The sequence below is a fragment of the Poecile atricapillus genome, chromosome 10, assembly GCF_030490865.1.
Source record: "Poecile atricapillus isolate bPoeAtr1 chromosome 10, bPoeAtr1.hap1, whole genome shotgun sequence".
NCBI lineage: Eukaryota > Metazoa > Chordata > Aves > Passeriformes > Paridae > Poecile > Poecile atricapillus.
This window is the reverse complement of record NC_081258.1, coordinates 20337777-20356398: the sequence shown is the minus strand read 5'-3', so window position 1 is coordinate 20356398 and position 18622 is coordinate 20337777. Positions and strand designations below refer to the sequence as shown.

The 18622-nt window shown below is 50.9% G+C and overlaps 1 protein-coding gene across 2 annotated transcripts in view; it reads right to left on the bottom strand.

The window, feature by feature from the left end:
- ZC3H18 (zinc finger CCCH-type containing 18) overlaps positions 1-18622 on the bottom strand; it is a 43479-nt gene that overhangs the window by 13926 nt on the left and 10931 nt on the right. The window contains exons 6-11 of one of the 2 annotated variants that reach the window (XM_058845729.1): positions 18496-18588; positions 17841-17998; positions 16331-16363; positions 14690-14807; positions 12534-12832; positions 335-535 (exon numbers count right to left, since the gene is read on the bottom strand). In XM_058845729.1, the coding sequence (XP_058701712.1) occupies positions 335-535; positions 12534-12832; positions 14690-14807; positions 16331-16363; positions 17841-17998; positions 18496-18588 (902 nt within the window). The remainder of the gene's footprint in view (positions 1-334; positions 536-12533; positions 12833-14689; positions 14808-16330; positions 16364-17840; positions 17999-18495; positions 18589-18622) is intronic. The other variant, XM_058845730.1, reaches the window with a different exon arrangement.

Genomic DNA, 18622 nt, shown 5'->3' with positions numbered 1-18622 from the left:
ATCCTGCTCTAATTCACTGGAAAAGTGGCTTTTCCAAGGATTTGCCTTTTCCTGATCTCCAACACTCACAGCTCCCTGCCTGCTTTGGATTCCATCTCACTACACATCTGCTGAGCAGCAAGTCTTGCACTGCTTTCCCAAACATAAAACCATGGAATGCTTTGGTTTGGAAGAGACCTTAAGGATCATCCAGTTCCACCGAGCAGGGTTCCACTATCCCTGGGATAGAGAACCCTCTGGACAACCTATTCCAAACACCTCCACACCTCCCCTGGCCACAGGGAAGGAGCCCCATCCCATCCCAGGACGTGCCAGGCTCTCCTCCTTGCCTCACCTTGAGGAGCCAGAAGCGGATGCTGAGGAAGCCGAGGTTTTCCGGCGCCTCCGTGCCCGGCTGGGGGACACGGACACTCCCAGTTTCTTTTTGGGAGACTTGGATCGGCGCCAGGGATCCTTCCACTCATCTGCCCGCTTGGACGGAGCGCTGCCCAGCGCCGTGGCCTCCTTGTCCTTCTTTGGTGGCTCGGGCTGGCGGCTGGAAAACAAGGAGCAGGTCAGCAGCTGGGATTTTGGGAGGGTTTGGAAAGGTGGGTACACAAGGGACAGGGAAAACAAGGAGCAGGTCAGCAGCTGGAATTCTGGGGGGGGTTTGGAAAGGTGGGTACACAAGGGACAGGGAAAACAAGGAGCAGGTCAGCAGCTGGGATTTTGGGGGGTTTGGAAAGGTGGGTACACAAGGGACAGGGAAAACAAGGAGCAGGTCAGCAGCTGGGATTCTGGGGGGGGTTTGGAAAGGTGGGTACACAAGGGACAGGGAAAACAAGGAGCAGGTCAGCAGCTGGGATTCTGGGGGGGGTTTGGAAAGGTGGGTACACAAGGGACAGGGAAAAATAGCAGAAATGAGAAATGTATTATAATAAAATGGATAAATAAACATACAGGGCCATGGAAAAAAATCCTGAATTTATCCTTTAGATTAATTCCTTACAGCTCCTAATCTCCCCTGTGGGATCCCAGCACCATTTTGGGGTGATGAGGGGTTACAAGAACTCTCAGCTTGTGAACCAGTTACAAACCAGTACTGCTCTGTAAACCAACAAAGCACCAATTTTGTGAACTCCTTTGTGCCACTGAGCACTCTGTGACCTCCTGGCTGATTCCAGGCTCAGCTCTTGGCTGTCCAAGGACCAGACACAAGGCAGAGGGAAGGGAATGGAAAAGCTGGTGCTCCCTAGAGCAGCACAGAGCTGGAGCAAGCCCAGCCTGCATCACTCCGATGTTCCCATTACCAGGACACCCCGTGGGGCTGTCCCAGGCCGAGACATGCTGACCTCCTGTCACCCTTCCAAAGGGGACAGTTCCCTCCCCAGCTGGCCACAAACCAGGCTGTTTTATCCCTGGGTTATTCTCTGGCTGCTCAAACACCACCAAACGAGGTGCCCAGCCAGGCCTCACTCTCCATCTCCTCCCTTCCCTTCCCTTTTAAGGGTCCCACTTTCATTTCCCCTTTTTTTTTTGGTTCTCCAGCTTTTCTTTCTCCTCTCCAACCCTCTGAAAATAATTCAGGGCCAACTTTTCAGCACCTGCACCAGACACTTCCTGAAGCACTCCAGGATGAGTTTCTTGAGGCTGAGGCTTTATTACCTCTCTTATCTCTTGGGTGATTTAACCTGGAATTTTTCCTTGTCCTCACTCTAACCTCCCCAGGATTCTCCCTGACGTTTCAGGCAGAGTTTGTGAGGGATTAAATCTTTCTGAAGTCTCTTGCACTCACCAAATTGGCAGGACAATGATGCATTTATTCCTTTCCTCAAAGCAGTGAGTTCCCTGGGAATTTGGGGAAGGAACAGCCCCTTCCCCGCTGGCTGCAGCCAGTACCACCCCATTACTCACACCACTGAAGCAACCACTCCCCACACAACTTCCTCTACCTTTTTGAGATAAAAAAGCCACCTCTGAGTTTTCTAATAATTCCAGGAACACTTCAACCAACCCCAGGATAATGAAAGCTCTTGGTCAGGAGCCTGTCCCTTTGAAGACTTCACACCTCACAGAATCCTCATCCCCTCCTTTTTGGCCGAGTTTCCTCTTCCCCAACCCAGGACTGGGATGTGCTGACCTAAAAATCCAGCATCTGACTCTGTCCTTATCTCTGCTGATGTAAAAGCAACTTTACTCTTTGTCCCACAACTCCCTTGGAATATTCAGAGGAAAACTCCTCCTTTCACGTTCACCCTTCCACAAATCTCATGCCAGCTGCAGCAGAGAACTGGATGCCTCCATCCCACACAGAGGAGCTGAGTGCCCGGGAAGGGAGTCCCAGGCAGGGTCATGGCTCAGCTTTATTCCCCAGCAGCCCCATTCCATCCTCTCCCTTTCCCAGCACTGCTCCAACACAAACTGGTTAACTCAGCACAGGGGATTTGCAGTGCATTCATCAAGTATTCCACGTTATTGCCACAATTCCATGAGTATTTCATCTTGGAGGAACACCATGACTTGGAATATGGGGTTGAGGCACACTGGACCTATTCTTTATAACCTGACAACATTAAATATCCCGAGCTGGCTTCAAGGGCTCCTTTACAAATCCATTTGGAATTGCCAATTTAACCTCTGGAATATCCTCAAATCAACCAAGTGCAGAGAAAGAAGAAAATGAAGACTGGGAAAAGCCTGCACACCTCACACGAAGCAGCAGGATAAAGAGCAAGGAAAGGAGAGAGAAAACCACGTGAGGATGCTCACAGATAATGCCCCACATCCTGATCCAATGGCCCTTCCCGTGGGAAGCTTTGGGAGGTGCAGGGGGAATATTCTGCTGGCACAGGCGGGCAGAGAGGCAGCTTTATCCAGGATAAAACCTCTGGAGAAGTTTCTCCTGCAGTGTCCAAAATGACAATTCTGGAAGCCAAGAGCTGTGGCAGGGAGGTTGAGGTTGGATCTCAGGGAAAGGTTCTTCCCCCAGAGGGTGCTGGCACTGCCCAGGCTCCCCAGGGAATGGGCACAGTCCTGAGGCTGCCAGAGCTCCAGGAGCACTTGGACAGCGCTCAGGGTTGGATTTTGGGGTGTCCAGGGCAGGGCCAAGCATTGGGCTGAGGATTCCTGTGTGTCCCTTCCAGCTCAGGATATTCCATGAGTCCATGAACTAATGAATGCCCCTGTGTCTCTCCTGAACCAGTCTGCAGGGAGAAAAGCATCCTACAGGATTTCTTCTCCCTTAAAACCACCTCAAATTCACATCCAACAGCAGATCCTGGGAGCTGGAACGACTCCAGCCGAACTGCAGAGCTCGGGCGCCAGCTGGGAGCAGGGATGACTCTGAAAGCAAATCTCATTTACTTGCACCTATTACCTGGTTTGATGCAATTCCCTCTGGATGAAGTCACTTTCTGGAGGAAAGGTTTTTCCCCAGGAAAACCACAACAGAAAGCCTCAGTTTGGGGTGTGCTTGGCTTTTTGACTCAGCACTAAGTGCTACAAAAGAAGATGCTGCTCCTGTCAGGACAATTTCAAAGCCTCTCCTCAGAGCTTCCAATGTGTGGCATCACCAAAGAAACTCACTCGACCTAAAACTGGGATCTGAGGCTGCTTGACTCGTCTTCTCCAGTGGAATTCAGGAGCAGAATGGGAATGGAGCTGGAGCAGCTCCCTAGAGGAACATCCCAATCACAGCCTGGATGAGTCCCACGGCTGGGAGACGAGGAGGGGAGGATTTCTCCTCACTTTCACTCCTACAGCCAGCTCATTTTGTGCTGGATCTGGTGCTGGGTGAAGCTCCCAGTTCCTTAATTCAATAAATTAAAAAAAATAAGAATGGTTTGCTGCTGGTTCAGTGAGATCAACCTGCCATGGTGAAAAGGAGGGAAGAATTGCAGGGCTGGTGAGCCATGGGATCAGCTCAGGAGTTCATCCTCACCCTCAGCACAGCTGCCCAGGCTGCTGGCAAACCTCACACACTTCAGCACAGAAACACACTCTCGTGTTCATCCCCATCTTTTTCACCAGATTCCAACTTTCAGGAAACACTTGAAATATTTCAGAATTAACTCCTAAGTTTCTTTCACAAGGTTTTAAAAAAATTCATCAGAGGGAAGAAGAGACAAGACAAGAGTGACCAAAAGCACCTGAATTTCCACCCAGATCCTCAAGAATCACTTGGGCAGCAGCTTCCAAAGGCAATTTTACCCTTAAAACAACTGAAAATTTTCCAGAAGGAACACGCTGATGCCCATTTGGCTGGAATGTAATGACAGCAATCAGGAGGAGAAGCAAAGCTGAACGTGGCTTTGGCAGTGAGAGGAGGAGCAGAGGCAGCTCCAGCTGGCAGCACCCCCAGCCTGGCTCAGCCAGCTCCCAAAAAAACCTGCCTCCCAAAAAAACCCCGGCTGAAGCTTGTCACTGAGCCCAACAAAGCTTTGGAGGGGGGAGATAAAAAGAGCTGCCCAGCTCTCCTCATGTATTATGCAAGTGCTGCCGAAGCATTTCTAATCTTGGAGGGGAAAAAGCGTTTCCTGTCCTTCCCCATGCCGTGGGATGGGACCCAGCTCCCACAGGGAACCAAACCTTATCACCCCTGGGCAGCAGTGACGTCAGCCTGGCTCCAGGGCTGCTCTTCCAGCTCAGTTTTCTCCAGGAGGAAAGTCCAGGGATGATTTAACAGCGTTTGTGCTTCTCGCAGGAAAGCTGGGATTGCGTCAGCGGCGCCGCTTTTCCTTCAGTGGCAAGTGGAATTTTCCAGAGGAAATGGACTCGAGGAATGACTGGAGCCATGTGCCAAGGCAGTTGTGAAGGGACCAGGAATTGCTGCAAAATAAATTCCAGCAGAGTGCAAGCACGCAGGAACTTTTCCTATCTTGGAGTAATGGAGAGGGACAACAGCCCCGGAAAATCACCTACGTGTGTCCAGGACAGGGCCTTGGAGCTGCTGCCCATTGATCTTGGTGAAATATTAGCAGGGAAAATGCCTTTGTCAAGATGTTTCCACCATCTGAAGCTGAGTTATCAGTCACTTAAAAAAAAAAATAAAATAAAAAAAAAAAAAAAAAAAAGGAAGGATTTCTTCAAAGCTTGATGGGGAGAGGCTTGGAAATTAAAGAGTGGAGATACAATCTGAACCTCCAGGATGAAATCATCCCAGCAGGGAGATAAAGCTATCTGAGATGGCATCTCCCCTAAGGGCTGAGCATTTGCCTGGAGAGCCTCCTCTCCATGAGCAGAAGGAACAGATCCTGCCCTGGAATTACCTTGTTCCACTAAAATCCAGGCTGGGGGATCTCCCAGTAACTCCATCTCTGAAATGCCAAAGAAAATCACATTCCCTGATATCCACATCTGAGTCACTCTCTGCCCTTCCTCTCGATTTAGGGTGACAAAACTCTTCTCCTGCTGCTGGAGGCAGCAGCTCAAGAACCAACAGAAACTCCAGGCAGCAGGAATTTTTTTGTGGAGAACTTGGAAAGCTTGGTTTGATTCACAGACTTAATCATCATGCAATGACAAAATGGTTTGGGTGGGAAAGGACATTAAAACTCATCCAGTCCCTGGGCAGGGACACCTTCCACTATCCCAGGGTGCTCCAAGTCCCATCCAAGCTGGCCTGGGGCACTTCCAGGGATCCAGGGGCAGCCACAGCTGCTCTGGGCAACCTCCATCCTCAAGGGGAAGAATTCCTTTCCAACATCACATCTCATCTGGCAGTGGGAGCCATCCCTGTGTCCTGTTCCTCCATCCCTTGTCCCCAGTCCCTCTCCAGCTCTCCTGGAGCCCCTTCAGGCCCTGGAGGGGGCTCTAAGCTCTCCCTGGAGCTTCTCCAGTGAACACCCCCAGCTCTCCCAGCCTGGATCTGGAGCAGAGCTGTTCTTATCACCAACTTCCCCCAAGTCCTGGGAGCAGAAATGAAAGCAGAGCTGTCTAAGCAGGTTCCATGGCTCTGGCTGGCAGCTGCACCACAAAAAACGGGGATGTAAACAAGTTGTTATCGTGTTTATCACAGCAGAGCTTCCATGCAGGGCACTGGATTGGGATCCCAAAGAACCCTGGAGTGGCACGGGGTGTGTTCTGTGTGTGAAAAGAAGGGAATTCCTTCTCTGAGCAGTCCTGGAACAGCTGGAGTGTGCAGGAGCAGAGGTCCAGCTCCAGCTGCAGCAGATAAAAGCCATCTCAGCCCGGGGTCATGCTTCCCTTAATTCCCTGCGCTCTGAGAAGCCGCCCAGGGAGGTGCAGGCACCTGCAGAGCAGAGCCATGCCCCTGGATGGAGGCTGGTTTTCCCCCTCTTCACTCAATTTTCATGGATATAAGACTAAATCAGGGCACTCCAGGGTTTTAACCAATGCCCAACTCTAAAACCAGCAAGGGCACACGGCTGTCTGCCCTGCCTGCTCCTCCTCCTGTGGCAGGACAAACAGAACAAATGAAGGATGTCTTTTAGGAAATAACAGATTTCCACAGGGAACACTAAGAGGATCCCAAATCCCCCATCCTCCCATCTTCTGGCAGCAGGATGAGATGCCATCACTAAGCCCCCCAAAGCTGACTGACAGCTACTTTCTTTCATTCAGCACATCTACACCCAAAAAACAGGGAACAACTCCAGCTGGCAGCACTGGGAGTCCACCAGGAGCTCTTAGGAAAGATAACAACGACCAAAGAACACTCAGAATTAGAGATTCTTCCCAAAAAAACCCCCGAGTTCAGTTGCTTTGTGGTGCACACACCACCATGAATCACTCCATTTGCATTCCCTTCTTTTTGCCACTCCTTTATCTAATCAAGCTCATTCCAACACTTTCTGACTTGCAGGCCCTGGATAACCTGCACTGATTCCAGAGCCTGGGTTATCCTGCTCATTAAGGTGCTCAGAGATTAACAAAGTCAACTTGAACCAGCCTGAGAAAACAACACAAGGGTGAGCACGGCCATGGGATCACGTAACCTTTTGTCCTGGAATCTGCAGCACCTCACGCTCCAGGTGACACCTTGGGAGCAGCTGGGAAGAAGCTGAATGTTCCTTGTTGGAAAGGTTTTATGTGGATTTATGACCTGTCCTTTCTGACTTTGCTGAGTCCTCACTGCCAGGGTTATTTTGGTTTTTAATGGCTGCCTAAGTGCTCTCCATTAATCGGTTTTAGTCCTGATGGAGGGAACTTCCTTCCAAAAAGTGTGTGATAATGACAGGATGGTCTGTCAGACCCTTCCTGGCACCTTCGGAGCTGCTGTCACCTCCTGGGAACATCTCCGAGGACAACAGCCTCCTCCTCCTCCTCATCCTACCTGGCACTGGTGTTCCCTGGAATTTGGGCTCCGTATCATGAGAATCCCAGGATCACTGAGGTTGGAAAAGAGCTCCAAGGTCATCAAGTCCAACCTGCAACCACATCCTGTGCCACATCCAGTCCTTCCTTGGACACCTCCAGGGATGTGGACTCCACCTGGGCAGCCCATTCCAGGGGCCAGTCACTTTTTCCATAAAGAAATTCCTCCTCATGTCCAGCCCGAGCCTCCCCAGGCACAGCTTGGAGCTTGTCTGGTCTTTGTGGGAAGAGCTTCTAGGTCAGACATTGGGACAAATTCCAAGAGTGGAGATGACAGTGTCTCACTCCATTCTGCCATGCTGCTCCTCACCAGAACCCCCAGCATTCCTTGGAGAGAAAATCCAGGTGGGAAAGAAACCAATTCCCATCTCATGGACCTTTTTCCTCCTTGCTTGGTCAACACCACCGAGCGCCACCCCAGCTGAGGGGCAGCAAAACTGAGGTTCCTTCTGTCCCTGGTGGGTCCAACCCCTGGCCCTGCAGACACCCAACAATCCCCCCTGGGCACCCCTGGAGCGCTGTCCAAACTCTCCTGGAGCTCTGGCAGCCTCGGGGCTGGGACCATTCCCTGGGCAGTGCCAGCAGCCTCTGGGGGAAGAACCTCTTCTGATATCCACCCTAAACCTCCCCTGAAAGCTCCAGCCCTTCCCTGGGCCCTGTCCCTGCTCACAGGGACATCAGTGCCAGCTTTGCCCCTTGGGAATGATGTCCTGAAGCCACCAACGGGCCCTGCAACACTGGGTTGCTTCATCAGCTCCTGGAACAAACAGATTCCCTCAGATGCCAGTGGGATAAAGGCCTATGGCAACAACAGAAAGGATTAAAGGAAATTATTTCAGTGTGTAGAGCCTTTGCCCCCAGCTAAGGGTCAGAACATCTTGCACTGCTCTAAGTTTCTTCAGAGGACATATTTCATGTCACTTCTTTATCCCTGAAAGGCTTTGCACAACAGGGAGCTCCACTGGCAAGACGGAGAGAAAAAGAAGGAATTTTGCACTCAGCAAAAATCAGGCCCAGCCTGGGGCATCAGAACTCGTTCTGGAGATGGGAGCAGGAGGACAGACAGCCAAGTTATCCCTCTAATTGATCATAAAGTGTCCTGGCTTGTTTGAGTGTTCAATGCCTGAGGAGGGAGGAGGAGGAGGAGGAGGAGGGGGAGGAACAGTTTTACCAGCAGTGCAATCTCAGATTTTAAACTTCTTGGAGTGATCATCTTAAGCTTGGGAAAAAAAACCCCAATGCCTAAACCAGCAATTGAACATTCCCAGAATCATGGAATGGTTTGGGTTGGAAGGGACCTTAAAGCTCATCCCATCCCACCCCTGCCATGGGCAGGGACACCCTCCAAGCCCAGGACATTTCCAGGGATCCAGGGGCAGCCACAGCTTCTCTGGGTACCTGTGCCAGGGCCTCCCCACCCTCACAGGGAAGAATTTCTTCCCACAATCCCATCTAAACCTCCTCTCTGTCAGTTTGAATCCATCTCCCCCTTGTCCTGTCACTCCATGCTCTTGTTCAAAGTCCCTCTCTCTCCTTCTTGGCACAGGTAGTGGAAGAAAATTTTTTTAATTCCTTCAAAAAAGGCCAATCCATATGTGACAATCTCATTGGAGTCCAAACACTGCAGCCTCTTCTTTCCAAAGGTTCAAGGAGAAATACTTGTTCCTGAATGCATCAGGGTTTAAATCTTTGTTAAATTCTATTCCTCCTGAGCTCCACACCCAGCCCTGCTGGGAACACCTCTGGCTTCTCCACACTTTCAGCCTTAAACTCCTCTGCTGTTCAGAGATCAGGTTAAACCTTCCTGCTTTCAGCAGAATGGAATTTGTTCCTGTATTCCTGGCTATTTGCTGTTTGGGTTCTCTCATCCCTTGATCCTGTAGGTCCTGGTTTGTTCCTTCCTCCAGCTCCTGTGGGAGCCCCAACGCCGACGGAGTGACCTGGAATTACCAACATCCTCAGCTCTGGCCTGGCAAAGCTCAGTGCTGCTTGCACAACTTCTGTGGAGGAGTTCTCCAAGCTCTGTGGAGGAGCTCTCCAAGCCCTGTGGAGCTCTCCAAGCCCTGTGGAGGAGTTCTCCAAGCTCTGTGGAGGAGTTCTCCAAGCTCTGTGGAGGAGCTCTCCAAGCCCTGTGGAGGAGTTCTCCAAGCTCTGTGGAGGAGTTCTCCAAGCTCTGTGAAGGAGTTCTCCAAGCTCTGTGGAGGAGCTCTCCAAGCCCTGTGGAGGAGCTCTCCAAGCCCTGTGGAGTTCTCCAAGCTCTGTGGAGGAGCTCTCCAAGCCCTGTGGAGTTCTCCAAACTCTGTGGAGGAGTTCTCCAAACTCTGTGGAGGAGCTCTCCAAGCTCTGTGGAGTTCTCCAAGCCCTGTGGAGCTCTCCAAGCCCTGTGGAGCTCTCCAAGCCCTGTGGAGCTCTCCAAGCCCTGTGGAGCTCTCCAAGCCCTGTGGAGGAGCTCTCCAAGCCCTGTGGAGGAGCTCTCCAAGCCCCGTGGAGGAGCTCTCCAAGCCCCGTGGAGGAGCTTTCCAAGCCCCGTGGAGGAGCTCTCCAAGCCCTGTGGAGTTCTCCAAGCCCCGTGGAGGAGCTCTCCAAGCTCTGTGGAGGAGTTCTCCAAGCTCTGTGGAGCTCTCCAAGCCCCGTGGAGGAGCTCTCCAAGCCCCGTGGAGGAGCTCTCCAAGCCCATCAGCGAGCAGCTCTGCGTGGGCCCAGGAAGCGGCAGGAATGCTAACGGGCAGCCGTGGCATGAGCCAGCCCCCAGCACCGCCCGCAGAGGCTGGACCTGCCAAAAGCTGGGATCCAGCAATTAGGGAAAGCCCAGAGTCTATAAATAGAGCCAGGGGTGTGTGCCGTGGCACTGTGTGCATCCTGCTTCCCAGGAAGAGCCCAGCAATCCCAGGTTTGACACGTTCAGCAAGCTCGGGAGCTGCTCAATCCCAGGATGCCAAAGCTGCCCCTCTGGAGCCTGGCACGGAGGTATCTGGAGAAAAGGTGAGACAGCTCGAGCCACTGCACTGCCATGAGGAAGTTGGGAGCTGGTGACAGAGTGACGTGGGACACAGCCCAGAGCCAGGTCACAGCACGAGCGTGGCAGGGACTCCTGGGGAAACGCCAAGTGACGGGTGAGGGATGTGCCCTCCAAGGGAAAAGCTGGAATTACGCTTTCACTTGTTAAAAAGCTTTTTCAAAACTTCTTTCTGCAGGTTTGTTTTCTCCACAGACACCTGCAGAGCTGCGTGACGGGGTCATGCTGACATGGATGTCCACTGTGGGAACTGAAATCCCATGGCAGGGGATGGGATGGGCTTCAGGGTTCCTTCCAACGTGGACAACCCTCACAGGGAAGAATTCCTTCCCAATATCCCATCTAACCCTGCATTCCCTCAAACTTAAGGCCATTCCCTCTTTCTCTGCCACTCCATGCCTGTTGAAAACTCTCTTTCCATTGCAGACTTAAAACAAAAAAAAAAACCAAAAGAGGTGCATCAGAAATTAATTTTAAATGACCAAGACTCATCTCAAGGAGCCTGTTTTGGAGACACAAGAGGCATCCCCAGCTCCCTTGTACAAGAGGGAAGCAGGGAATGTGTATCCATGAACGCTGTCAGTCCCACCTCTGGGCTCTCAGTGGGTTCATGGAATGAGCTGGATCCAAGACGGGTGAGCATGGCCACTGCTCTTACCCAGCACTTTGGGCAGCCCAAACTCTCCCAGCAGAGCCCTGCCCCAGGACTCAGGAGTGCCAAGGAAGGAGCAGGCAGCGGGCTCAGCCCTGGGTCACGGTGACTGTCATTGACTCATGACCCTGAGCTGCCAAGCAGGTGACATCACTTTCATTGACATCATCTCCAATCACATGAGTCTGGACAAGACCTGTCCCATCACCAAGCCAAGGAGAGCACAAACCACCGGGCAATGTGGTAATTAAGGTGCACAAATCGTGGTTGTTAAGTGAAGATTATAATTAAACGGAACGTGTAATTATAGTATAACTGCTCCGGAGCTGCTGCTGCTCCTCCAGACCGTTCTGAAACTGTCACTTCCTCTTGGGAAAGAGGGTCGAAAATCAGATAACCTTTGAGCAATGAAAAGATAAAAATTCTGGGTTGGATTCAAGACTAAGCCCTGCTCCCACCTGAAACCACCTGATTCCACGTGGAGCCTCATTCCTGCCATTCCTAGCCCTGCTCTTCATCGATCCAGCTCTTCCTCATGCCCGTCGTGTTTCGCACCTTCCTCCAGTGCAGAGGAACAACACAGACACCAGGCAGCAGGAAAAGCTCCAATTTATCTTGGGAAACAGCTTCCCTGCACTTCTCTTTGCCCTACACGTGCCTGTGTGTCCCCAAGGTGCTCCACACGCTGTGGGAGTCTCTGCCTGGCACTCTTCCCAAGAAACTGTTAAGCAGTTTTCCTGGAGATCACAAAATCGTGGAATGGGCTGGGTTGAGAAGGACACTGAGGTTCATCCCCCCTGCCATGGGCAGGGACCTTCCACTAGACCAGGTTGCTCCAAGATGTCCTGCAAAAAATGTGACATTTTTCCATGATTCTGAACCGAACGAGGTTGTGATGTCAGAGCTTCCATTCCACTGGGATATTTATCCGGTGCTTTACGAGTGACAGAGGAGGCTGGGAAGGCAGGGTACGTAAATCATTGGACAGAGGAACAAAACAGGAATCACATTCCTGCACTTTCAGTCAGCCTGCTTCCATTTTCTCTTTCATACAGGTCACAGCCGGGATTTCCACAAACAATGGCTGGTCAGAGGAAATACACCCAACCTCATGCTGCAATTCCACTGAGCAGTGACTCATTCCAAGGACAATTCCTTTACCTTTTCCAGTTGTACTTAAATCTCCAGATACTTTTCCTATCCACAAACTCCCAAAGCAGCCCTGGTTCTCCTGACAGACATTTCTAAAGGGAGACTTTAGACAAAGACTTTTGACTCCTCAAAGGGAGTCACCACAGTGAACCAACCTGCAGGAGTCCCTCATGCTCCCAAAACCTCTCCAGCCCGAAGGGAGGAGGGAGGAGCCGAACATCTCCATACCAAAAGCCACTCCTGCTCTCAGGAGTGATGCACACTCATCTTCACTGATGCTTCAGCTCCACTTAGTGGCCACGAGGCTCACTGACCACTCCTCTCCTCAGCTCTCACACTCCCCAGCATCCTCACTGCCACCAGTGGCAACGCCGAGCCCGGATCCCAGCCCGCACTTACCTGGGGAGCAGCGGGGACCGGGGCTTCGCCTTGTCCTTGTCCTTGTCGCGCTCCCGGTCCCTGTCGCGGTCGCGGTCCCTGTCGCGGTCCCTGTGCTGCCGGTCCTTCTCGTCCCTCTTCACTCGTTCCCGTTCCCGTTCCCACTCTTCTTTCCGCCGCTGCCGCTCCTTGTCGCGCTCCCGTTCCCGCTCCCGCTCGCGCTCCCGCTGGCGCCGCTCCCGTTCCCGCTCTCGCTCCCGCTCCCGTTCCCGCTCCCGCTGTCTGTTCTCTCTTTCCCGCTCCCGTTCTCGCTCTCTTTCCTTGGAAAAAAGAACAGAGAAACCACGGTGATGCTGTGGGAGCAGCTCCCAGCAAAGCCAGCCTGGGAATGCCAGGAATGACATCCTGCCTCAGCAAAGGACTGAGATCAATAATCTGCAAATCAATGACAATCAATCAATAACCTGGATCCTGCTGAGCAGAACCCGGACACAACACAGCATCACAGCCCACACAACTGTTGTTTTCAAAGGCAACACTTGGATTAATTTGGTTTATTAAGCTTATTGAATTAATGTATTGATGTTTACAAGTCTTTCTATAACCAGCTAATTAACTTTGCAAACGAACACCAGGAAAATAATTGGTCATGTGTGGCCACGGTGAGGCCCAGGCTCCTGTCTGGGCACTGCTTCTGCAGAAAACAAGGATTTAGAGCAAAGGAAAAGCTACTTTTGAAAGGATTTGATGGAAAGCTCACCCCTGAGCAGGACTGGTGGGTTTGGTCACTGCTCCAGAGGCACAAAGTTTGCATGAGGGGAAAAGGAAGAGCAGGGAAAAGTTCAGAGCCTTGTCTTCATCCAGATGCATTCCTGGTTTAACACCAGCCAACTCCTGGGATTTCAGCAGCTGGCTGCTGCTTTCCTGTGCTTCAATCCCAACGTGCAGCCCCAGCAGCACTGCACAGCCAGGCTGGAGCCTCTGCAGGTACACAGAGCACACCTGCCCAAATCTAACCCTCTCCTTCCCAAGAACTAACAAGGAACCCTTTCCTTCAGCAGGCTCTTTCCTGGAAACTCCCTCCCTCTCCAAGATGTCCAAGGATGGGAGAGCACTGCTCAGCTGCTACACTGAGGAGCAGCCCAGGAGCAGCAGGAACCACCACCTTCACATCTCACACATGGAATTGTTAAGGTTGGAAAAGACCTTGAGGTCATCAAGTGCAACCCTCAGCCCAGCACCATCACCAAGGTCACCACTGACCATGTCCCCACGTGCCACATCCACAGGTTTTTGAACACTTCCAGGGATGGGGACTCTGCCACTTTCCTGGGCAGTTTTTTCCAATGCTTTACACCCTTCCCATGAAATAATTTTCCTAAAATCCAATCCAATCCTTTCTTGGTGCAGCTTGAGGCCGTTCCCTCTCCTCCTGTCCCTGTTCCTGAGAGCAGAACCCGACCCTCACCTGGCTGTCCTCTCCTGTCAAGGAGTTGTGCAGAGCCAGAAATTCCCCCTGAGCCTCCTTTGCTCCAGGCTGAGCCCCTTCCCAGCTCCCTCAGGAATTCTCCAGCCCCTTCCCAGCTCCCTCAGGAATTCTCCAGCCCCTTCCCAGCTCCCTCAGGAATTCTCCAGCCCCTTCCCAGCTCCCTCAGGAATTCTCCAGCCCCTTCCCAGCTCCCTCAGGAATTCTCCAGCCCCTTCCCAGCTCCCTCAGGAATTCTCCAGCCCCTTCCCAGCTCCATTCCCTTCCCTGGATGTGCTCCAGCCCCTCAGGGTCTGTCCTGGCAGGGCCCAAACCTGACCCAGAACTCCAGGTGTGGCCTCAGCCGTGCCCAGCACAGGGGACAGTCCCTGCCCTGGGGCTGTGGCCGTGTCAGGGCTGTTCCCAGTGGCCTTCTCAGCCACTGCCAGCCAGCACCCCACATCCTTTTCCATCAGGCAGCTTCCCAACCTCGCTCCCAAGCCTGGAGCGCTGCTTTTACCCTCATGGTGCTGGAACAGAACATCCTCCAATCCCCTCACCTCCAGTGTGCTCTGTGCTGGAATTAAGCTAAGATTTAACTCTTTGAAAACTCCTGTTTCAAGCACTGCACTGGAACCTTGCCAAGGGCCCCAGAAGAACCTGGAAGAAAGTTGGGAAGGAAAAAGGGGGAAGGGGGAATTTCCTTACTTACTCTGTAGTTACGGTAGGGATCGGGGTCTGTGTACTGAACCCTGAAATTCTCATACTGCCCACCACGCCAGAAACGCTCTATTTCATAGTCATAATAGGGATCTGCATAGGGATCAAGCCTACAATGAAAAACAGGGAATGTTAGAGAGGGAGACGGCACCCTGGCACCACAAAAACTGCGTGTTCTAGGTCAGCTCAGTCACCGCCACAAGAACACCACGCTCAACGCAGCAGGGCTGCACAGAGATGTTTATTTTCCACACAGCCCAACCAAACAGCCATTTGAAAGTGGGGCTTATCAGAGAAAAGCACAAACCCTTCTTGATAAACACCGAAAAGAAGAGCTACCAAAAGCGCAGCCTTCGAATGGATGCGGTGCAAACACACAAAGTGCTTTGGAGAGCCACTTCCAGTGCCTGCAAAGGGAGCAGGACGTGCTCTGCCTCATGGATTGAGAGCTGGGATTTCTGCCCATGCACCCACAGCTCATCCCAAACACCCTCAGGAGTGCAAGGGATGGAGATCCCCCCCAGTTCCCTGCCCCTGGAGTGATGGCTGCATCCCAGTGCCACCAGCAGCGGACAGGAGCTGGTGCTGAGCTGTCCAGAGGGAGAAGTGGAGCTTTGGGAGCAGGTCAGCAACACTCTGCACCTGGAATTATCCCTTGGAATGAAGGCACCACTTCTCCAGCTGATATTCTCCAGTGGGAATCAGCTGCTGGCCCAGCCATGGGCTGGTGAGCACGTGGCACACACACAGCTGCAGAACTCAGGCTTTTTTTGGGGAGGAAAAGGATTGAAATTCCACCTTCCTTAAAGCTCTTCCCTCCATTTCCTGATTTCTATTTGTTTGATGGTTTTAATTCCCCAAACTCAACAACATCCAACCACCTGGAGTGCAAATATCAGATCACTGTGAGGATGGGGAGGTGGGTACAGGGAATAAGAAACTTCCAGGGCCACAGAGGAGCTGGTGGCAGAGCTAAGATTATACAGCAAGTGCTCCCAAATTCCCCATTATCCATAATGAGACTCTGATTTATAATAAAAAAAAAAAATTAATAAAGGGTCACTTAATGCATTTTCAAAGTGCCAAATAACCTAAAGCAGGTTAAGATGTAGGTACTGTCCTGTGAGTTCAGTGGTACCTGTATTTCTTTCACTGCTTTTAAGTAATTTAGGATTTTTCTTTTGGACTGAAACAAATAAGCCAAGGAAAAGAGAACCAGGATTTGGGATGCTTCAGTCAGTAACAAACTCCTGATGCCAACCCCAAACCAGCCTGGATTCAGTGACATCAGGTGTTCAAAGAGACAGAAAAACATCTCAAGCCACACCAGAAAGGAAACTGTTTTTTCACACAGCCTCAAGCCCAAATTTCCCCTTCTTATAATACTGTGGAAGGGTTTTATTTTATTTCAGAAAGGATCACTGCTGTGTGTTTGGGCAATTCAGTGCTTAAATCATTAGAAAATAATTGGTATCACCCCCAAAATAATCCAATATATCCACTGAGTCAGCTGCTGAGGGGACAGCGGTCGGTCTGTGGCCTCGGAAGTTGGAGGAATTGCAATGGAAAAAAAAAAAGGCAAAGGAAAATTTTCTTACAGTTGTAACAGTACTGGAATCAAAGACCTGCTTACCCATAGTTAATGTTTTCTTTGATGTCCACCTCCCTATAGTTATTCAAAAAAGAAAAAGGGATTCATGAACTACTGAGACAAGTCATGTCACAAGACAGTGCTGAAAGCATTTTCCACATCCCAGCTGCACTTCCAGGGCTCAGTTGGCTGCAAAGTGTCCAACTGGGCAATAAATTGTGTGGAGGGGGAGAAAAATCAGCATTTTCTAGAGTTTACAGCAGCAGATTCATAACTTTTCCCTTCACACACAACGATTACATTTTAATATGGCAATATTTTAATGCCACAGGCTGCTCACACAGCCCTGAGTTTTCAGGAATTCCAGTTGTTAGATGACTTTTGTTATGTCCAATAGATTTGTTTTATGGACTATATGAAAACCAGGCCTGCTCTTAACAATTCCTACATCAGTGAGGCCCAAAATGCTGCTGGTACATTTTATAGGACAGCCATAAAATAAAAATAATGGATGAACAGCACCCAGAACACTGGGGGTAAACCCCAGGTGCCTCTGAGAGGAACACAAGGCCAGGATCCAGAGCTAATTAAACTCAGGAAAATATTAATATTTTAGAAAATTCTTTTCTTTCAGGCTGCAGAACTGAGGACAGGGTTTGATTTTTTTCTTAAATTAGGGAAAGGAACTGCACTCCTGAGGAAATCAAAGAACATTGAACAAAAGCTTAATCCACTCCTTTCTAGAGGCTTTTTTGTAATTCATCCACTCTAAAATAAACAGAACTAAGCCTTGCAAACCCTCTGGGAGTGGAAATATTTCCATTATCTGTCCATGTAGGAAGAAGAGAGGATGCACGAGCAAGGAGAGACAAATCCACCTCTATCCCTGCAGATTCCAAGCCTCTTTCCCAAAAATTCTCTTCCCATTCCTTTCCTTGGCTCGAGAACTACCAAACAATTTCCCAGAGCTGGGTTTGAGGCCTCCAACACTTTAAACTTCACCTTAGAACCCTCAATCACCTGACCACTTAAATGGAGGGTGCTGGTTGTGGCCAGGTACCAGCTTTGCTTCTGCCCAGTTTAACTGGGACCAGTTCAGGTGTTTGTTAAACCAGTTCTGCACCAGAGCAAAGGAAGCCCCAGCTGGGGCCAGCAGCTCCTGCACACCGAACACGCTCCAACTCCGCAGCCTCAGCTGGAATATTTTTAAATTCTCATGGTTGGGATAAGAAAAAAAAAAAAGAGGAGAAAAAAAGCTGGAAGAATGCACTGGTGTGAAGGAGGCAATGCAGAGCTGGAGAGAGCTCAGGAGGGAGCAGAATTCCAAGGAGATTGGAGGCAGGAAGGGTTAAAGGAGACTGGGAAGGGAGGTGGGGTTGAACTAGAGCGAGCGGAGGCGGCTCAAGTTCTTAACCTCCCCCTTCATGGAAGCTGTTCCCACCTTTTGAGGTGACATTCCCTCATTTTGGAGGGAGAAGTGAACCCCATCCAGCCTCACTGCACTGCATTCCCACCCAGCTATCCCTGGAGCAAACCCAGGAGTGCCTCTTACGCGGGGTCCCGGACGTCTCTGGTGATGCGGTAATTCCAGTCCCGGAAAAACTCGTTCTCCTTGTCGAATTCCCGCTCATCCTCTCCAATGGTCACAGTGAATCTCTTCTCCTCAAAGTCAGGCTCCTGCTCTTTCCTCATAGTTGCTTTTTTTAATACCTGTCAGAGCACAAAGAACAGCGTGAGGAGAGAAGGTTCCTGGGACAGGGAGAAATTGTGATATTCAAAATCCTGCCCTCGGGAGATTTCCTGCAGCCAGAGCACCTTCTTCCCTCAGAATGTGCAGGATACTGGACTTTTCCTGATTAATTCCCTATTCCACCAGCTCAGAACAGCAGGAAACAGAAGTTTCCCCCCTGCAGTGATCACAAACTGGAGAAACAGGGATTGAAGGGAGGGAAATTGGATCAGCTTAAAGCTTTGCTTTGTGGAGGGCTGGACTTGAGGGCCACAAATTCCCATTATTTAAAAAATATAACCTCGCCCAAACCTGCATTTGAGCTCTTCTTGTTTAACAACTGTGATGTACAACAAAACATAATTAAGAGGTTAAAAGGCAAAAGGAATAGAGAAAGAGCAAGACACTCATGCTCCAAGAAAGAGCTTTCCCAGTGGATTCTGGAGGCAGCCAGCGATTCCCTGAGGAAGGAATTTACCTCTTTAGCGTGCCGGAGTCCCCTCTCCCAGGCACTTTCTGTTGGAGGGTCTGGAGGAGGTGGAGGTAAGATTTCATCAACCACTGGGCCTCCCTGTTGGAAAGGGGAGGAGAGCAGGAGAAGACAC